Source organism: Vanessa cardui, chromosome 11 (assembly GCF_905220365.1).
Source record: "Vanessa cardui chromosome 11, ilVanCard2.1, whole genome shotgun sequence".
Taxonomy (NCBI): domain Eukaryota; kingdom Metazoa; phylum Arthropoda; class Insecta; order Lepidoptera; family Nymphalidae; genus Vanessa; species Vanessa cardui.
In genome coordinates, this window is record NC_061133.1 from 10,884,503 (window position 1) to 10,906,981 (window position 22,479).

At 32.0% G+C, this 22,479-nt stretch overlaps 1 protein-coding gene across 1 annotated transcript in view; it reads right to left on the bottom strand.

Moving 5' to 3' along the window:
- LOC124533762 (laccase-2-like) overlaps window positions 1–20,498 on the bottom strand; it is a 28,363-nt gene extending 7,865 nt beyond the window's left edge. Inside the window, exons 1-4 of the mRNA XM_047109256.1 lie at window positions 20,182–20,498; window positions 19,478–19,577; window positions 18,328–19,397; window positions 9,397–9,576 (exon numbers count right to left, since the gene is read on the bottom strand). Coding sequence (XP_046965212.1) covers window positions 9,397–9,576; window positions 18,328–19,397; window positions 19,478–19,577; window positions 20,182–20,320 — 1,489 coding nt within the window. The 5' untranslated portion in view covers window positions 20,321–20,498. The remainder of the gene's footprint in view (window positions 1–9,396; window positions 9,577–18,327; window positions 19,398–19,477; window positions 19,578–20,181) is intronic.
- Window positions 20,499–22,479: the final 1,981 nt, after the last annotated feature.

Consider the following 22,479-nt stretch of genomic DNA (forward strand, 5'->3'; position numbering starts at 1 on the left):
ATTTGTTATCGCACAAAATACAAGAGTTGTCATACTGTATCTTTGTAATTAATTGCACACCAGTAGTTGTACCAGAAACCTACCGGTGAGCCTGCCGTTCAGCTATAGCAGTCGCCGTCATGTGTATGATTTTGTATTTGTTAGAAATACTTCTTTATGCTCATAAATTTGTATTATAATTATATATTTAATAAACTCATATTTTCTTAGTGTATCCGTTTTCGTAAAAGTGTAATCGATTTTAGAACGTCATTGGTATGGCTGTATAAAATAATACAAGATGTTTTCCCGCGCAAACGGATTTAAAAAAAAACAAGAGTCACGGATGCAACGATATTTTAAAAATTATTGTATTATTCGATTTTTTAACTTTAGGACAATAATAGTTTATAAAAATAAAACCAACAATAAATAAATACTATACATTCTACTGGCGTATTTATTATATTTAAATATATCATCTACATTATTAATGTATTCAATATAAAACACAAATCAAAAGCTCCACCAACGCGTTCTTCTGCAGCACTACTAAAATGTTAGTGGGATTTTGTGTCGTAAAATTCCTACGGAATGCCAGCTCAAAGTCTTAAAGTTTGAAGTGTGTTCCAGCGAACGCACGTAAATCCTTAAGCCTGTGCCTGAACTTTTTCCGATAGTATCAGATTATTCACACCATCGGATTGTAAGAGTGCGGGGAAAAAGCGACCACACAAACATTTCTAAACTATAATATTTTTATTCTTTTATTTATATGTCGAAGCATTAAAAAGTTTAATTAGGATTTATTTATTTTTTTATCGTACGTGCTGGCAACGTCAGTATGACGTAGAACAAATGACAGCGGAAAAGTAATTTTTCAGGAAATATTGAAAAGAGACATATATACGTAAACGACTAGACCTATATTTCGTAACATCATCGCGTCTGATTACGAGTTGATGCCTAGGTCCTAGTTATATATATCAAAACTGTACGCTTATTAGTACCTATAATAATGAAAAAAAAATTAATAAAAAAAATTCTAATTTTCAATTAGGAAAGCCATGTCCTGACATGGTCTTCCTATTTTTTTTTATTGATAATAAAGTTCGTTTGATAAAAAATTCCAATGTTTAATTTATTTTAATTCCAAATAATAATACCAAAGTACGCGTTGATTACATCTACCCCGTCATCTTTACTCAAATGTCAACAAGTCAGTATGTACTGTAGTTGTTGTACAGTCGGGGTAAGAAAAAGTTCGTCACCTGAAGATCTATTTTCGTGTGCTCAGTATGAGCGATAATCTGCTTTACCAATCGAGAATATGACACTGACAGACATATTTGGACAATTCAGTAGAAGTTATCAAATATAATTTAAATTTGTAATGACTAATTACGCCATTAAAAAGATTTCATGTTGATATAAAACTAGAAGTAGTCCAAAGATGAAAGATTTTGAAGCAAGTTATTATACTATGTTAGTTTAATTTTATATTCAGTTGTCAGTTTAGTACTTTAGTTTCAAAAGGTACTAAGAGCTAACAACTTGATAAAGAAATTTTAAAACTGACGAAGGTTTTCTTACTCTGACTGTACACAAGTAGTACAACATATGAATGGATTGTTGTTAAGAGTGAAATTACTATAACTCCAATTAAACTCACGAAACGTGTTTTACGCGTACATAAATTACTTATCAATGCTCCGCCAACAGTTGGCCTCAAATTGTTAATTCTCTCGCGCATGTAATTAAGGTGCCTCAACATACTGCATGACGACAGATATGGTGAGGGTTAGTGAAAGGTTGCCATACAATAACATACACATCCATTCCTTAATGTAACATAGTTAATAAACTTTTAATACCCTAATATGTCTATATATACTACAAGATATATTTTATATTTAAGTTCGGAATTTCGATTCAACGGGAAATGCTGCTAGCAGTCTTGCCAACATTCCACGCGATTATTCAGGAACTATTTTTAATTCATATTTGTATATATTTATGCATTTAATTTTATTAATTCTTATGCCAATAAAAACATATATTTTTTGTCAATATAATATGTTAATTAAAGCACTCGCGATTAACATCGTTGGTTTTTATAGCGCTACAATTCCTTGTTATTTGCTTTATTGTACAGTCGGAGTAAGAAAAGGTTCGTCACCTTAAGATCTATTTTCGTGAGCTCAGTATGAGCGATAATCTGCTTTACCGATTGAGAATGACTTATTGCTACCCAATGATTTAATGTTTAGACTAAGGTACTAAGAGTTTATGACTTGATAAAGGAATGAATTTGAAAACTGACGTAGGTTTTCTTACTCTGACTGTACATACAAATATCTACGCCAAATTTTATAAAACGAAAAACTAAAAAAAGGTTAGCAAAATAATTAAACAACTATTAATACAGGTGTATTTATTCATTGCATTTACAAATATCATCGACACCAAAACAAGTGCAAGTGTTTCTAAATCATTATCTAAAAAAATTTGAATTTCCATAATATAGTGTTTGGACGACGTATTTTTTTGTGCGAATTCATTATATTTTATGTACAAACAATATTCCTCTTCGTTAATCCGGACTCTCGCTGTGAACTAGGAAAACAAATAACGACCGGTTTTGATGAGTTTTTTCATTCGATATTTGTTTTTGTTTTGATGATAAAATGGTGAATTCGAAACTACAAGTACCCCATAGTATCATTTGCAAATTAAAAAAAAATGAGACTGTAAATATTTGTGTTTTAAAGTGTGCTGCAAACTTCATTATTATTTTTTATTCAAAACAAATATTTTAAGTATAATGATTCGCTTCTAGTTAATAAACGTAGTGTATAATAACGGTCGTGTTTACGTCATACAAAATGATATTCAAAGTAATAATAAGCCTTTTAGGTAAACAACCAATGGCCAGCGAGCATTATAATATAAAAAATAAAGGAATTACCACATCGAGGTGAAAGCCTTTACGAAGTACAATAACAGTTTTAAAGAAACAAACAAGAATAGAGCCGAGAGCACTTAATGTGTAGCAAACAGTACGGATTTAGTATTGTTCTGAAAATAGTTTTACCGTTTCACTATTATCATAAAATTTTTAACGTTTAAATAGTTTCACGGTTACATAATTTCGGCTTTATTTTGTTTGAAAATACGTTACTTCAAATCAACATTGTTACAGCTACGGGCTGAAGTACAGGTAACCATCGTTTATACAAATACGATAGATTGTAAGATATGGGATTCAAATTTATGACACTTATTGCTACCAATTTTATTATATTTGCATTCTTTAGTAATTTTTATTTATTGATGTAAAATCTTTGACTTTGACCTTTGACTCGGTTGAAATCTGGGCTGTTCTGGAGTCCCTGCAGCGTTGCCAAGTTGATTGGCGATACATCCAAGTGATGAGATGTCTCTACGAAGCTGCCACCATGTCCGTCCGAGTACAGAATCAGCAAAAAAATCCCATACCATTGCATCGAGGAGTGAAACAAGGGGACGTTATTTCCCCCAAATTGTTCACTAATGCAATGGAGGCTATGTTCAAGACGCTGAACTGGAAAGGACGTGGCATTAACATCAATGGCGAATACATCCCTCACTTGAGATTCGCAGACGACATCGTCATCGTGGCAGAAACGCTGCAGGACCTACAACAAATGCTGAACGAGCTAGCCAGCTCGTTCAGCATGCCGATACGCATAGAAGAATCAGCCGATTCTTCTATGCGTATCGGCCTACAGATGAACTTGGATAAAACCAAGGTCATGTTCAATGAACATGTTCTACCGGAACCGACTACGATACACGGTACCGTCCTCGAAGTTGTTCAAAAATATGTCTACCTCGGGCAGACTTTGCGATTAGGTAGAAACAACCTTGAGAACGAGGTGAATAGAAGAATTCAGCTGGGTTGGGCAGCGTTTGGGAAGTTACGTCGAATCTTAACATCGTCGATCCCACAGTGCCTTAAGACGAAAGTCTTCAATCAGTGCGTCCTACCCGTCATGACATACGGAGCCGAAACGTGGACACTCACGACAAGGCTGGTCCACCAGCTTAAAGTCGCTCAGCGTGCTATGGAAAGGGCTATGCTCGGCGTTTCTTTGAGGGATCGCATCAGAAATGAGGTGATCCGTCAAAGAACCAAAGTCATCGACATAGCCCACCGGATTAGTAAGCTGAAGTGGCAGTGGGCTGGTCATATTTGTCGTAGAACCGACAACCGTTGGGGAAAACGTGTTCTAGAGTGGAGACCGCGTCTCGGCAAACGTAGTGTAGGACGTCCTCAGGCACGGTGGAGTAACGATATACGCAAGGCGGCAGGCAGGAGCTGGATGCGAGTAGCCGGAGAAAGACCACAGTGGCGTGCACTGGGAGAGGCCTATGTCCAGCAATGGACAAAAATAGGCTGATGATGATGATGATGATGTAAAATCTTTTTTTTATTCGATTTTATTGTTTGATAGAAGTTATGAACTATGTTGTGTTGTAACGCCGTTGTGTTAAACCCAGACGGTTTGTTTGTTGTCTGCTGATTAAATAAACTTATTATTAAAACTCCTAAAGCTCCTTTTTTAGGCCTACCATTTTAAAATATTCGATCATCAAGAAAAATGTACCTATATATTTTAGTTAATGGCATTATATGTTATTGTCAACTGAACAAAAATTAAACCAAAGATTAGTAGAAGATAAGTACTTGATGTCTTATATTTTTGCTTAATTAGTAGTCCTAATTTAATTTGAAAACATTATTTATAATATCGCTGGCGTTTAATTTGTCAAGATTTAGGATATAGTCGTTCCTTGGGATATAAACCTGCTTTATAACAAATTTCATCATATTGGGTTCAATAGAAAAAGTAACAGACAGAGTTACTTTCTCATTTACAACATTAGTACAGATCAATTCTAAATTTCCAAGTTTGAAAGGATAGGTTACATATTTTTATATTCGATTTTCAAATTTCAATATTTAGCTTACCCTCTGATTGATTACTAAAATTTAATTTTCTGTGAAATCAATTGTAAGGCTTCCCAATAAACCATTACTTGCTGTTCGAATAAGTTATTTTGCCGATTACTAAAAACAGCTCAATTTAATTTGTTTGTTAAAAAAACCAAAACCGCTTAAATTAGCTGACCTACAAAAATTTTGCATAAATAATGACGCAAAAATTTCATATTGCAAATAGGCAGGATGTTTGTTATACAAATACGAAAAATATATTCTAAATGTGTTCAAACCTATGCTCGATTCGACAAAAGACAAAAAATTCATACACGTAACATATAAAAACACATTTTAAATTGGTGAACACGTTTCGCAGAATTCTAACGTGTATATTATATTAAAATGTACGATAAATTGAATATATATTTAGATATATGTTAAAATGTATTCGCTTCATTCTTAATATTTATAAATGCACGTATTATGTGCAACTTTCAATCCATATATAATTAAGATTAAGAGACTTCGACAAGGTTACACCGAACCGTAAAAAATGGCAAACATGTTTTTCTGGAGACCTTTTTCATAATATCAATTATAGTAACTCGGCACTAGGTGGCGCTACAGCAGATCTATGCCATTCACTGACAATCGATAATCATCAGACAAAACAACATCGGCTGTAGTTAGTAAATCATATAGTTCACAGCAAGTTACATAATAACAGACGAATCAAGGCAGCGTAGTAAATATTATCGGTGAAATCGTAAAACCTCTTCAAATCTATTGCCTACAATCTCGTAATTCTCGGCATACATCTATCGATATTAGAGTGAGTAGGCTTGAAAAGTTAATTGCACAACATAATAACCTACACTTACAATTTTTTCTTCCAGAATTATACTACAGTAGACATTATACCGAAAAGAAAGATCGTTTATGACTTTCGCAAAACTACGCGTGATTAGAAAGGGATGACAATATTCTCATAATATTATCTTTTAAAAACAACGTCATGACCTCCATGTCGAATGAAAGCTACCATACCCAATCAAGTACTAATCACATAATTAAGAAGTGAAATAGCGGTATAGTGTACATGAGAGATTATCTATTCACTTGTTAAGATACTTCAATGAGATGGTAATTCGAGAGGACCGGAAAGTTTAGGCTTGTGACCAACGCCTTTACATTTCGGTAGCGGGCATGTATGTAACACATTCCAGAGGCACGAGACTGTAATGCTGTCATATATCTCAATCTAGTATACAACAACAACAGCCTGAAAATTCCCACTGCTGGGCTAAAGGCCTCCTCTCCCTTTGAGGAGAAGGTTTGGAACATATTCCACCACGCTGTTCCAATGCGGGTTGGTGGAATACACATGTGGAACAAACAGTAATCTAAACGAAAAATTCTATTAAAATCAATGTCTTTCTCATGTCGTAACGTAAGCATTTGTATTTGAAGTTTATTCAGCCACGCTGTTCCAATAACTGTTGATTAACACTAACGGTACAGAAGCTGATTTTGAAAAATATATTTTTTTTTATGTTTTAAATCCAACCACGAGATGAATAAAGACTATTGAGCACCCGGAATTGAACCAGCAATCAGCGGTTAAGTTTCCTGTGCTCTTACCATTGCGCCATCTCGCTAGCCATATTAAGCAATCATGTCTAAAGAAAGTATCAAAATAACTCACGATTGACCGAGATAACTTATCAAAAGTACAATAAAAAGCAAGTGAATGTTATCAATAAATCGTAAATTCTAATTTGAACTGTATTGTATCAGGTAATCGGATTATTTTTCAATAAATTCCATTAATATCTCTCAAATTTCAATCGAGAATCAACTAGTGAGATAGGCTTAAAAATCTTTTTGAAGAGCTTTTTGGTGTCAAGAGCTCTTGAAATTGAATCAACATTTATAATAACCTTCACCAACCTTCGTTTTGCTCGGACGATCTCTCTATACATCCTACAATATATATATTTTACCATCATCACAGTAAAATAACTATTTATATGGTTTTGAAAATAATAAATTTTCTACCTCAATAGTCTTTAGTTTTCTTTTATGGCTTTGCTGAGATTGGATATCAAAACCTCTTCTAGAATACACGTGTATTTTGAAAAACATTAAGTTTATTACTGAGAATATAATAAAATAGAACATATAGGGTATGAATATGATCCATCAATATCACACCGAGCTATTTAGCCCGTACGTAATCAACTTTACCTTAAACTTTACATCCTTTTTCACGCATTTAATCAAATATACGAGATATTATATCTTTCAAAATAGTGATTCGAAATATAAAAGGCAATATTTATTAATGGATAACGCTTAAAATTAATGTAACTAATCATTTATTTCAATAATTTTTATCACAGCGTGAACTGAGGGTCACCTTTTATTTCTGGTCATTTATAAAAATTAGAAAGGATTGCTGTGTATTTATAAAATATATTATATAATAAGGCTACGCGTAGACAGATGCGAAAAGGCAATTTTTTACTGTTCGAAGATGAATAGGCAACCGCCTATTTATTAATTAAATTACTATTCCGCGAAATTATTAGGATTTTTTATGCCGTTTCTTTTTTTCAAATTAAATCTTATTATTAATAACATTATGTCCATCGGTAAATTATATATTGAAAAAATAAGTGATATTATAAAATAAATATATCAAAATACTAGGAGTAGGTTGTTGGTCGTCATCTGTTAGGCAAAAAAAGTGCATACGTCCTTTCACGAAGTTCAGCGATTTGGTCTTTTTTTTTCTACCGACTTCAAAAAAGGAGGAGGTTATTATGGTATAGGTTGGCGGACGAGCATATGGGCCACCTGATGGTAAGTGGTCACCATCACCCATAGACAATGACGCTATAAGAAATATTAGCTATTCCTTACATCGTCAATGTGCCACCAACCTTGGGAACTAAGATGTTATGTCCCTTGTGCCTGTAGTTACACTGGCTCACTCACCCTTCAAACCGGAACACAACAATACCGAGTACTGTTATTTACGGTAGAATAACTGATGAGCCTACCCAGGTACCCAGGCGGGCTTGCACAGATACAGATAGACAGAATTACTTTCACATTTATAATATTGATAATCATATAAAAATATAGATATAGATATGGTTACGGTGTTTCGTTTAAAACCGAATAGCGTGAGGTCTTCGTCGTGACGGAAATAAATATTAGCCTTAGCGATAACAGTTTTGTCTAAAATGTAGAGGAAATGTCAGAATATATAAATAATGGACGTTGTTTCCTACAAATTTCTCAACGCCTCTCGTTATTGTGTAAAGTGTGTGAATATTGACACAAGGCACCTTCCGACAGCTTAAGTATTGGAAACATGTGTCGTTTCTAGCTTTCCAACAACGAAAGTCCAAACCTCTTAAGCTTAATTCGCAAAGGAACAACCAAGGTAAATATTTAGCGAAAACGCAATTTTATTAGTTACGCAGATTCTACATTTCGCACCTTGTCGAAGTTAATTGATTTTAACCCACTAAGCATATTCCTTCAATCTTGCTAATTAGTATTAAATGACATATAACTATTATATATTATAATTGTGCGTTTGAGGACAAAAGTGCGATAGTTAAACGTTTTTTAAATGTCATATACATTAACCTACTTTCTACTATCAATTAAGATATATCCGCATAAAAAATTATATTGAACTAATTAGCATCATATATCATATAGTTTAATAATCATTTAATCATTTACACGCAAAATATTAATATTTAATTTGAATTCGTTATACCAGTTTTTAAATAATAAGTCGTCTAAGCAAAAATCGGTTAAATGAAAGTGAATCTTTATATAACATATTCGATTATTCGCTTTTATAATAATAAATATACATTCTAATATTTCATATTCACTTGCGTTATTGTTTTGTATTGTGTTTATAAATCATTTTAAGCTCGGCGGTGAAGGGAAAAGTCATGAGGAAACCTGTATACACAAATGAAATTTTGTCACAATTGTATCTACCAACGGCTAAGAAACTGCGTTGCGGAATAAGCTAGACTTCTCCTAGGGAGGTGAGGAGTAAGGCCTCCTAGCAGTCCAGCAGTGGAAGATTAACATTCATCGTCAATACACTTCCAATAAGGCAATCTAAAATTGTGGCCTGTGTATTGCCTGGCGACTTGTGCCTTTAATAACACTGCCTTTTTTTTCTATCTAACCGGAATACAGCAATACAAAGTATAACTATTTGGCGGCAAAAACTTTGATAGTAGGCGGTACCCACAGTACTAAAACCGGTTAAATGTAATAAAAAATAAAAATACACGCCTGCGTTAATATGATATGAGTATAAAGCCACTTTGGAATTGCAATATTTATCCAAAAATTTTGCATTTTATAGTTAATTTAACTTTTATATTTACCTTGGTCAAACATGATGAGCTCGACTGTGGAGTGGAGTGGCACGTGTTTCACGTGGACGCATTCTTCTCCTTGCCCAACTTGGTCAGGGCACATGGCTTCGCTTGCTACATCAGCTCCCTGGGTCAGTAGTGGTGACGCAGGGTATGTGAAGCGATGGCCATCAGTCTGTCCCCAGCTCTCTGTATAGATAAAATTTTTATTGTTAAACTTTATTTATATATTTGTATTTTAAAATTGAATTGAAAATTGATACACACAAATATCAAGTTTGCACAAATATTATTTGAAATTGTTTTGCAATACCTTTGTCTAGTCCATTTCATAAAAAAAAAAACAAATGAATGTCAGTCTATAAATATGCGTGTAAAATTTTATCTCAATTGGTTGGGTAGTAAATAAAGATTTGTGTAACATCGTAGTCTAAAGTACCTATCCATAAAATAATTTAAAAATACCCTCCTTGAATAATAAATTTCAATAGTATTTTACAATGAGAACTTTGCTTTTTAAACCTCAATTTACTTTTGCATGTATTTTTTTGGTATTATGTAAACATCAACTCTGCTGATTTCATATACTCTGTGACATTAATCTAAAGGCACCGGAATTGGTACACTTTGGTTAGTCTAAAGTTACTCATTTATTGATTTATACAACACAGACGAAGATAAATCGATATAGTTACGATAAACGTTTTATAATATCTACCTCACATAGATACTTATAAATAAAGTAAAAAAACTCGAACTGGTTAAAGTCAAATTAGTTAAGCTTACTACTACACTTAAGCTTAATCTGAATGGTCATTGGTAGGCGATGACGTCATACGCGGCCAACGAGCGTTCGGTATTTCAAAGACTAAGTAAAGTTACTACACATATTTTGATTTAAATAGTTGTTGTACATGTGTTTGAGATTAAAATAATTTGATACTATTTCACCGATCGCCGTCAAAATTGGCAAAAATTGTTACAAATTTTATCTTTTACTAAGTTCCTCACGAGGCATTGTCAGCCATACGTGCATTAGCTAGTACATTTAAATACAATACATTTAGTTAATTTGTTTCCACGTGATGTTAATAGCATATTCAAATATTGTTGATATTTCAATATGCTATTAAAATATCTCACGGTACGTAATAAACATGCAGAGAATAACTATTTAGTATTTACGAGCGCTTACATACTTAGTAAATAGTCTTAACTGTGTACAAAAGACAAGACATAAATCAAAGAACACATTTAATAAATAGTTTTTTTTACACGTACGAATGAAAAATGTAATAAAAAGTAACTAAATCGTAATTTTAACTATACAACATTCCCTTCAACAGTTTCAGCTGGAAAACATTTAAAAATTGATTGTTTAACAAAAATGTTACGTTATCCAATGAGGTTTTAGTAAACAGATATGCCATTAACACGCAAAAAGTGAAGACTAGAAAACGTCCTATTTGGGACGTTTGCCTTTACTCGTTTTCATCATAATTATGCCAGTAATACGTTATAAAACATCATAATTATGTAGTAATACGTTTTGCGTAATTAAAACATCTAGTTATCCCTTTTACTTATTGTTTTTATCAAGCTATCCTTTTTACTTGTAACGAAATGTAAAATAAACGGTCCCCGGCGCGGCACACTTTTCTGTTGTTCAGTGTGGGTATAACATATCTGTTTATTAGAATATCATTGACGTTATCGCTACAAATTAAAATTGAAATTTACCTGAACATTATGTATTTTGTAGTAATTTTAACAAAACAATATTATACGTCATGTATTGTAACTAATGGTATTGTTACGGTATTATTTTCATGTCTTATGAGCTATCAGTTAAATTAAAAATAACTAATAAAAAATATACATATACGGAATGAAAATTTTAATACATATGTATTTTTATATGTGACCTTCATTTTATATTTTCGCTTTAATATTAAAACGAACACGCACTAAAATATAATACAAGAAATAAAAATAATGTTACAAAAAAAGATCATAAATTATAAGTTATGTCTTAATTATAGGTGTATAACATTTCCGAAACTGACAGTGACGAATGTGCAATCTCTACAGCCTACATAGCTTAAAGCAGTCGCTTCCGTCTTTACGCTCAGATCTATTAAGCAACGCAACGGATTTTAATGCGGTTTTCATCAACGAATAGTGATTAAAATGGAAGGTTTATTTTTACCCGGCCAGATGAATATTTATTTTTTCACATATATATATATATATATATTTAGAATCACGTGTTAATAGAACCTTAATGTATTCCTGTGATAGCTAGTAATAAATAAATGTACTTAAACCCTACAATACTAATACAATATTATTTATGACAGCATAACTTTCAGACAACACACGAAACATCTATTAAAATTTAAATCGAATATCGAAAACATACCGTACTTATGCTTTATTCGAGTAGGCTTTTACAAGCAATTTTGAATCGTAATTTTACAGAACTATATTAAGTAAATTGAGTTCCATTTTCAATTCTTAAAACTTGGCATTGGGCACCACAAGTAATTAATGTAAAAGGCAAACAGTACTAATATTGAATTTGTAAAAGACAAACAATTTAAATAACTACAGAACACTTGTGATATGAAAATACCGTATAAATCAAATACCACGTACCGTATAATCAAACTCACTTCATTAGTTCGTGCTATTATCGAAAACATCCAAAAAAAGCTTGACTGCTTTATGTAACAGAATCAAGTATCGATATGAATCACTTTGGTAAATTAGCACCTAAGTTACAAACGAAATTTTATATGTGAGGAATAAGTCATAAATTCTTCTTGCCTACTTTCATTTTCCATTCACGAAATTGTAAATTTCATGGCATCGCTACGTAACACCGGTCGATACAACGCTCCTCTGTAATTTCTTTCCTGTTCGCTCTTACTCTACTAACAGCTAAATAAAATATTCATGAAGGTTTATGGCTAATCCTATGCAAGATAAATCGCTAGGCTTACTGGTAAAGGTATACAGCTGTAATAAACAAAAAACAAAAACCACAGCATAATATAAAATGTTACGTAAACTATCGCTATATTTCCACAATCAAATTAATAGAGTCCATATTTTATTTTATTTATAGCTATCTTTTATATCTTTTATAAACGTCAAATATTAAGTGTACATATAACTATTTCGCCAAATGTTTGAAGATAAATATTTGGCGAAAAAAACTATTCTGTAAGACCAGAATACAAGAAACTAGGGACATATCTACACATAACTATATCAATAATAAGATTCTATAGCAATTATAAGAATTCTGATGATGACGCTCTATGTATTAATTGTTATAAATAACAGTTTCGCTTCACTTACGATATATATCATGGATTGCTTGTAACAATTAGTTTGATAACAGCAGTGTTCCTTTCATGACGGGAATACGTCGAAATCACATTACGTCTCGTAATGAAAATATTATGATAAATTACGAGCCTATCTTGTAGTATTATTTAACGAATATGATAAGTCTCGGCTAGCCGATTGATTGCATAATTATATAGGATACGTTTAGATTGTGAAATGATTACCTGAAGAATATCAAAACTACTCGTGACAGTCACAGTCATATTAAGCAGACTGTTTTTATTTATTTATGCTTTATTGCACCAATATTGATTACATGATGATGATGAATGATGATGAATTGAATACATATGGATTAACATTTAGCAAAAGTTGCATGACCGCCAGGCGGTTATTACAATTATCACAAAATCACTATCAATTCAAAACAAACAATCCTTCAATTTTAAAAATACGTAAAGTATAAAAAAACGTGAAATAAACTAATGTCCTCGTTATTAGAATATTCATTAACTTACGACACTTAAAAATCGATCTTCAACAATTCCATTGTTCACAGAGAATAATATATGTACGGTCTATATAAATCATCAATCGATACGAGGCGAGTGAAAACCAGTCTTAATATAAAACCAGTTTTGTATGAAGTCGTGTCATCTTTTTGTTATATTCAGCAAAACTTTATTTCAAAAGCAACAGACATCAATAAGAATTTGCATTCAAAATTGAAATGAGTATAGAAATTATTTTGAACGAGAAGTGCAAACGCGCATTCATTTAACAATAATTACGAACGACCTTAAAAAAAACAACCGAATTTATCTTTTCTCAAAAGATCTATATTTACGTAATTTTATTTACTTCGTTATACTTATATTATTACAGGAAACAATGACCTAACTGCCTTTTATGGATATAAATTCCTCTTTAGGAAACGCGTCAAAGTTTTAATAACACAAGTATTCTGAATTTTATTTATTTGTAAAATCTATCCGTAAACATACTTTTTAATTACTGCAAATAATAAAAATATGCTTTGCAGTCTTCCTTGTGAATGTAAATGAATGGATATTAATTAGTTCCTTATTTTTCAATGTCATTCACAATATTACAATCATTATCGATAGTTTGAGATTAAAGGATTAAAATAATTAAATTTTATAATAATTGCATATCTGACTCAGAAGCAACAAGGGTAATCTTCTATATCTATCGAAAAATAATTTGAGTAAAATACTAAATAATATGACCGACATCTCAACTTAGGTCTCCTCTTGTTTTAAGGAGATCGTTTTGTGCATAAACCACAAACTCCAATGTGGGTTTGGGCGACACATACAGTTTTCCAAAGTAAAGGCGACATTCAGCACATGAAAATTGAAAGGTTCTTGTGGGTTTTAACCCGCATTCAGTTATATTTAACATGTTCTAACAACTGGGCCATTTCGACCTATTCTAATCTTTTTTACAAGTAGCAGTCATAACTATATTTATTTAAATATATTAACTTAAATTATGTGTTTAATTTAGTGTTTTCATTTTACAAGTCATGTATTGGTTCATCTATATTTTTAATTTTCGAAACATCGAAATGTTGTTGTTAATCATACTATTCTGTTACATTTAACGTTGGCAAACGAAAATCCCGTTTCCACAATAATTTATGTTTAGAAAGGTTGATTTGTCCTAATCTGATTATGTCACTAGACTGCTAATACGATGTAAGTACATTAATTTATTACCGTGTTTTTGTAATGTAAAAGTCAGTGATTCAAACACGACGTATTAACATTCATTAACGCATGACGGACATAATGTCTGGGACATTCTTTATTTAAATAACTATACAAAAACTCTTACTAATCTGTGGTTAGCATAAGCAAAAGTTAAAGCCGAAACTATATTTTTTTTTGTAACTTTTCCTCATAGCGTTGCTATGAACTTTTTTTTTCTCATACAAAATAATATAGATGAAAACCTGACTTCGCTCTGTTATAATTAATAAACTAAACAATTGCGGTTTATCATTTATTAATAATTTATGGACACGTTTCCATTGAGTTTACCGTACCCTGCACGAAATTATTATTTGTAACACACTGAACGCGCCCGTAATCATCAAACATGGCCGCCCGTTGATTCATGACATTAAATTTTATAGATTTAATAACGAAATATATTGATTATACGAATTTGGCGGATATATGTTATCGATTAAAAAACATTAATTTTTAACTAACTATAATTGTGGATAGATTTCGATCGGGTCTATCGTAGTCCTACCTGAAATTTTTAGTATAGACTCGTGCTAATTTTACCCAGTAATATTATACGGAAAACCTGTCATCTAATTTTATGACAGTGTGAAAAAAATAAATACACTTCCACACAACCATCTCACTCTCAGCTTTGCATAACACCTAACACTATTTAATAATGCTAATATATTATTGCAGCAAAAATGTTTAAAACGAGTTTCGCTGTTTGAAATAAAATATGACGTCCTTTTGTTTGCGATTTGCACAAAGTCTAATGGACTATACAAAGTAACACTTTCGTTAAGCGAAGTTATAATATATTGTGCAAGATCGAAACTAATTCAATGCTTTTCGAGATCAGCTCTTACATTAAGAACCGCTTGGGGTAATTTATTTTATTCTATGTAATGGTGTTCAGTGTAGCCCCCACGAGAGTATAGGTATTACAAAACAAGAAGATTGAGTAAAACGATTACAGAGACAGCACGCTGCAATCAGCTGTCATTATTTGCGGTTACAGCGGACGTGATTATCTTAACTCCGATTACTTCACTTTCCTTACACACGCTTTAATATACCATGATATTAGTTTATACAGAACGCTTTATTTCCATCTCATTCCAAATTAAGAAAATGTTGGATTTATAATGTAAAACATAATCTATGAATGCAATGATAAATGGATTGTGTGAAAGATGATATGGCTGGAAAGAATGTTACTTGTGAGATGACGTCAAAGTAAGTAAATTGGAATAAGGACTGGAGGATGATGACGCTTATACATTTATTATAATCGTTGCGTCACTACCTCAACTCTAATGAAGAATTAAGACGGTGTACATACAAATTCATAAAAATTACAATTGTGTTCATTATAGTAATTTAATATGTTGTAAAGTTTTCGAACTACCCACATGAATAAACACAAAAAAAGTATTTACTGAGATATTTCTTTTGAGAACTCACTTTGATTATACATACTTTCTTCTATGTCCCATTTTTATTTCCAAATTCAATGTAATATATAATTAAACAATTGACCGCTGGACTAATGGAATACTTTATTAATAGTGACAGTGCACCAGTACTCCAGGTTTCAACTCCAACACTTAACTTTGCTGACTGATAAACAATGTATGGAAAATAATTAACCTAATTTATTATATTCAGCAGCCTCTATGTCCGCTTTGATAAAATCAATAGAAAGAGAAAGATAATTGAGGTTATGTAAAATTAAATTGGTTTCTTTAAGATTGATTGACTAAAACCGAACTTTTATCATATATATAAACATATTATGAAACATTCTAAAAATAAATTGCACTGCTTAATGTTATTCCACATTTTATAATTACAAATATTTCACGACCATAGAATAATAAAATCAATGCTCCAACTTCATTTATTTTTATTATTAAAACTACAACCTCGGCTTCTTGTACGGATAACATTACATGAACTTTATTAGAATAAAAAAAAACTTCTATGTATAATTAATTAATCTCGCGCACACATATAACAGTCACACATAAACGAACACACTCATACAATCATAACGTCGAGATTACATAACAGCTACGTAACCATTAAGACTAAGAGATTATTATTAAAATGAATTTATGAACTTCAGTATATTATATAGTTTTTATGAATTTAAATTATTATACATATTTCACTTCTCACGTCAATAGACAAAATTGAAAGCGGTTGAATAAAACTAGCGCACCTACTTCTTTAATAATAACTGCGATCCGGCCCGATTCGCATGGGTACTATTTATTTTTTTGACTTTTTTGGATAAAACATTGCCATATCACGGTGTGTAACTAATGGAACATACGTCGTTTAAAGCTCTTCTTATTAATTAAAATTGTGTCAAAATCTGTTAAGTGGTTTAGAAAAAACAAAGGTACACTACTGAGTCAGAGACTAGATTTTTTTTGAATTTGTGGTTTATATTTTGGGCCGGATTTAGGAAAGGGCAACCAGAGAAACTCCCCTGGGGCCTCCACGTGAGAGGTCCCGACGAGATAATATCTAAATAATCTAGATAAAACAATTTCTAGTCATAGTCAAATTATAATAATGTTACCGACACAAGTAAATAAATTATTAATACAAGTATTATGACTGTTAGCTATTGATAAGCTTAATAAAAAATGTTTTCGAAACATAGAAATTCAAATATTTTGTCATTAAATTTTCTTTAATTATAAATTATTATACTTAAATTTAACACACATACACACACAAAAAACAAACACCAACACAGACTTACTTTTTATAAATACCGTTTATAAATTATATTTTGTTAGGTGTGTGAAATGTGTGTGTGTGTGAAAATGTCGGATAATATTCACACGCGCGTCCGTTAATACGTATAGCCCATTCCGACCACAAGAGAACAAAACCTAAACAACATCCTAAGCAACAATTAACATCAAATTGGCGTGATATCATTAGTCGAGAGCTTGAATAATTTGTGATGTCCATTAAGATTTTGCGAAAATTTGTGTCTTAAACATCGGTCGTCGACAAAGTTGGTTTAAGATCTTTAAAAAATACCATTAGTAAAATCTCTGACAAAATAAAGTACTTTATATAATTTACTTGCAATTTTTTTAAGGAAGCTAGTAAGCTGTATTCAGTTAACTGCATTTGTAGTCCAAGTAAAATAATACACTAAAATTTTCCAAGGCTACCGAACTACCTAATCTCACAAATACATATAATGAAATAGTATATGTGACACGTGTTGAGATGATTCTTAAGCAAAATTTTCTATAAGAATAACTAAAAAGTATAGCGCTTATTAAATATTAACAAACCCAAAAAGGCATATATTTTATTCAAACAACCAACATAATATATTCAGTATTGCTATTCTGATTACCAAAACGACGGATTACTGATACTGGCCCAAACCAGGCCACAGAATTACACTTAATATCATAAATTCATGCTCCGTGTAATAAATGCGTTACGCAAACAAATTTCACCTAACTGGTAGTGGTTAAATATAAAGCCCTAATCAAATACGTATTTTGTCTCATTCATTTTTACTTTAACACTTAACATCCACTCAAACTATTGTCACTTCTCTTGGGTGCTGACCACTTTATAAACACCATTTAGCATATTCTATACACAATTTTAAGTTTTATTACTCTTTATCTAAGTCACTTTATGTATTGATTTTTTTTTAGACATACGTGTAAAAAAACATGTTTTTACTACTTTCCGGGCCAGTTAAGCATTTAACGAGACCATCAAAGTTTTGATTTATTAGTTTATAAAACAATAATAGTTTTCTATGGGTACTCACCGACACGTTTCGCTGTTATTTGCCGCGTAGAGTAATTAAAAGGCACATAAATAACTTCATCCGTAGTTGCTGTTAATTCAGCAGGAAGTTTTTCCGCAGAGTGAACTTCATCTAAGCACAACACACTATCACTGGCACAGTTGTCACTAACCACTGTTGTGAACTCACGATTGACTAGTACATCACTATCCTCGTTTTGAAGTAAAGTCTTGTCAGCACTTGTATAGATTAATTTAGCTTCACCTTCTAAATTATCTTGACACGATTTATCAGCGACAACTTTTATTTTATACACGCCCACTGGGTTTTTCGCATGTAAAACAAAATCAGCGCGCTCGCCTCTTCCTAGCTTTATTGAACTGACGATTTCTGTCTGTATCCTGTGTCCGTCAAGAGCAATTAATGTAAGAGCGTGTTGGTCGATAGAAAAATTCACAGGACAACTTTTGAAACCGCCACCATACGCTAACCTAAATCTATATCTTTTACCATACTCGACGGTAAATTTCGATAGTGCTGCGTCCAAAGATTCGGGCGTATTCCCTTTGCCGTTTATAAGTAAAGATTCTGCATCGGGAATTTTAGATGTAACTCCAGCAAGCGGACCCATGGAATGGCCCCACTCCGCAATAAATATTGTATGTTGGGTAGCATCAACATCGTAGAGGCTTCTCAGTGGATCTAAGCGAGGTGATTGGCGAACTATAAATGCACCAGCCAGACCGTCAGCTGCATCAGCAGCCGAATGTGCATGGTACATATGCGTACCCACAGCTGATGCACGAAATTTATATTGAAAAGTGGTGTAAGCGGGCTGCGGGCATTGTGTGAGCATTGGCGCTCCGTCCATAAACGGTGTCTCTTTCTGAGGCTGACCTCGCCAGTGTATTGAAAGCGCATGCGCTGGCGCACGATGAACTACATCTACAACGAGAATGTCATTTTGGCACACATGGAATGCAGGAGCCGGCAATTCTCTGTTCGCAGAAAGCACCCCACGCTCTCGACCGTCCGCTGTTATGCACATTGGTGAACAATCACTGCCATCTTCAGCACAATTGTTACAAGACCTAGAAGAAAAATTGGTAATTAATATTTTTATTAATATGGAGTTGAACGGATATTGATTTTATAGATTTTGTCTACGTACTTGCTGTAAGTTTTATAAACTTCGATGACGAGTTTAACCCGGCATATCATAGGCCAATCAAGCTCGTGGCATTCGCGATCACAGTTCTCGAAGTATTCCTCTGTAATCAAAATAAATTACTACAATTTGTTAATCTTTACATACCGTTACTTTTACTTGAGTACATTGTACATTATTATAAACGTATAATTATTTAATTTATCGGTCTCATCTCCAGTGTGTTATTTAAAATTGAAACAACTTTATCAGACTCGAAGCAACAGGTAATTTGTTGAAAGTGTAAGTGCATAAAAACCGAAGCGAATACCGCAAACATCATTATTTTCCATTACGCTACGAACCAAATCACGGCTCCCATATTTTTTTGTTAAAAGTTGTCACAACTCTTTATTTTTTTAAACACGTGCTACCTAGTTACTTTGTTTTCCCATATGACTCGCCATCATTCTACTAATATTATATATGCATTTAAATACCTAAATGTACGTCGCATCTACATTTAATATCGACACACTGATAAATTATGATTATAAAATATTTATGTAAATATCCTAATTGTAATTAAAAAAAAGGAATTATTACTCCTTTTTCATTAATTTCAAAAGTATTAAAAATAATTAAGCAATTAATAATAGAAAAACTTATATTTATAAATGAATACAAATGTATTCGAAACGAGTTTTAAGCATATAAAGTAGTCATACCTGGCATTGGTGTAAAATAAACAACAACAATAACACTGGCCATTATAACTGACAACACTAGTATCCTCTGCAAGGACATGAGCATGTAATTTGGCTTTATCACATCACTACGGGGATCTAGATCACTTTTCGCTTCCATTTTTAAAAATATATTTTTTAATTTCACGTATAACTCAGACCAACAACGTAGGCATAACTTACGACATTTTAATTTCAATATTAATTTTTATTACGTTTATTTTGATTTTATTTATGAAGCCATACACGGCCACGCGAGTCTACCATCAAGTGGCGACTGGAAGAATGGAAACAATTTACCGCGTGTTGTAACTTGTAACCAAATACAGCGTCGGTCTCGGACGCCAAGACAGGGCTCCAATTCGGAAGTAAATCGTATACTTTGAGATTGAACACTCTCTCTGCAGTATTATGTAATGTATTATGCAAGTAATATTAAATGTTAATGTCGAGCGATGCAAGACATTTTGGAATTATCTGAAGTATGAACAATTAAATTCATACCGCATATTTTTAATTTTCTTATCGAAAATATGGGATTCAGTAGATTTTTAAGCAACTTATTTGTTTCTTATATTAAAAAAGGTACGTTAATTCAATTTGTTAGATTTTTCTCCATATGAGATAAAGGGGTTATCCTAGATTAAAGATGGAGTGTACGAAACATTGAAGTGAAGTAAAATTGCTATCACTGAAATATTATTTATTTGATGTACCCCTGTTTCTTTAATACTTATGTTTATGATCAGAATGTTACGTAAAAAACCTAGTGAAATATGAAAAAAAAAAATTAAACTTGAATACTATCTCTGTATAAAAATTGCAATAAAAATTTTACACATCGAAAATTATTCTTTATTATATATATATGGACATATTCACATAAATAAAATTCCGTATAACGAATTTATCGCATTCTGACAAAAAGTAAAAGGTACCAGCACGGAAGGCGTTATTTTATGATTTCATAATAAAAATGCAGGTTAGCCTCACCGTGCCTTAAGTTTCGCCAGCGACCGTCCTTGGCCCGGTCTACATACTGCACTTATGTAATCTAACTCAATATGGAGAAAAACAATAAGTAACATTATTCTAACATTACAACATTATTTTTAATATGTATTGTATTACGTGTATTTATGGTCTACATTGCTTTGACTTAAACATGTCATTATTTATTTATAGACATTATTTTTATAATCCTGACAATATTAGGTATATTAATTTAGTAAAAATAAGTCATTATTATTGTAATATGTGCAATGATATTCTAATGAACAGATATGTTATATCCATACTAAACAACAGAAAAAAGTGTGCCGCGCCAGGGACCGTTTATTTTAGTTTATTTTTAAATTTCGTTAAAAGTAAAAAGGATAGCTTGATAAAAACAATAAATAAAAGGGATAACTAGATGTTTTAATTACGCAATACGTATTACTACGAAATTATGATGTATTATAAAGTATTACTACGTAAAACGACTAAAGGAAAACGTCCCAATTAGGACGTTTTCTAGTCTTCACTTTTTGCGCGTTAATAACATATCTGTTTACTAGAACATCATTGAATATGTGCATATTTATTGTTAAAAATGGCCATTCTTTGACAACTGTAAATCCAATGTGAAATATTATGATCTTCTCTGTAATAGAATAATATAATAAAATTATACAAAACCGTAATAAAATACGATATATAAAATGTGTTCTAGATTTTAGATGTCGGTAAAACTATCTAAAAGTTCGCATAAGTCGTCAAAAATCCTATGTTCGTAGAAGAAAAAAGTGAAACGATTGGCGAGCTTCCGTTTTGATTAATTCTTTCTTCGGTGACATTTAATGACCAATATATATTTAAATTAGATGTATATTATATATGCGATACACATTCAAGATCTTATGGTACTTTTGATTATTGTCAACCAAGGCCGGATTTAAGTGACTTGAGTTGACTTGTCTTGTGGAGCCTATGCCCCCGGGGCCTCACGAAAGTTGAGATGAGTGAGAGTGCCCCATAAAAGAGATTAAAAAGAAATCATTACAATAGTAAAATACATTTTCAATTGGGTATATGCACATAATAATCTTTTTATTTGGCTTAATAAATAAAGTTTTTAAATAATTTCTTAAAAATAAAAATAGTAATTATGAATGTACCTTTAAAGATACATGATGACCCTTTATAAAACCTACAATATTCTATTACATCGTTTTTTTGTACCTTTTAAGCTTAAGCCAGTATGAAATCATTTTAGGATAAAACACCGACATAGTTTTG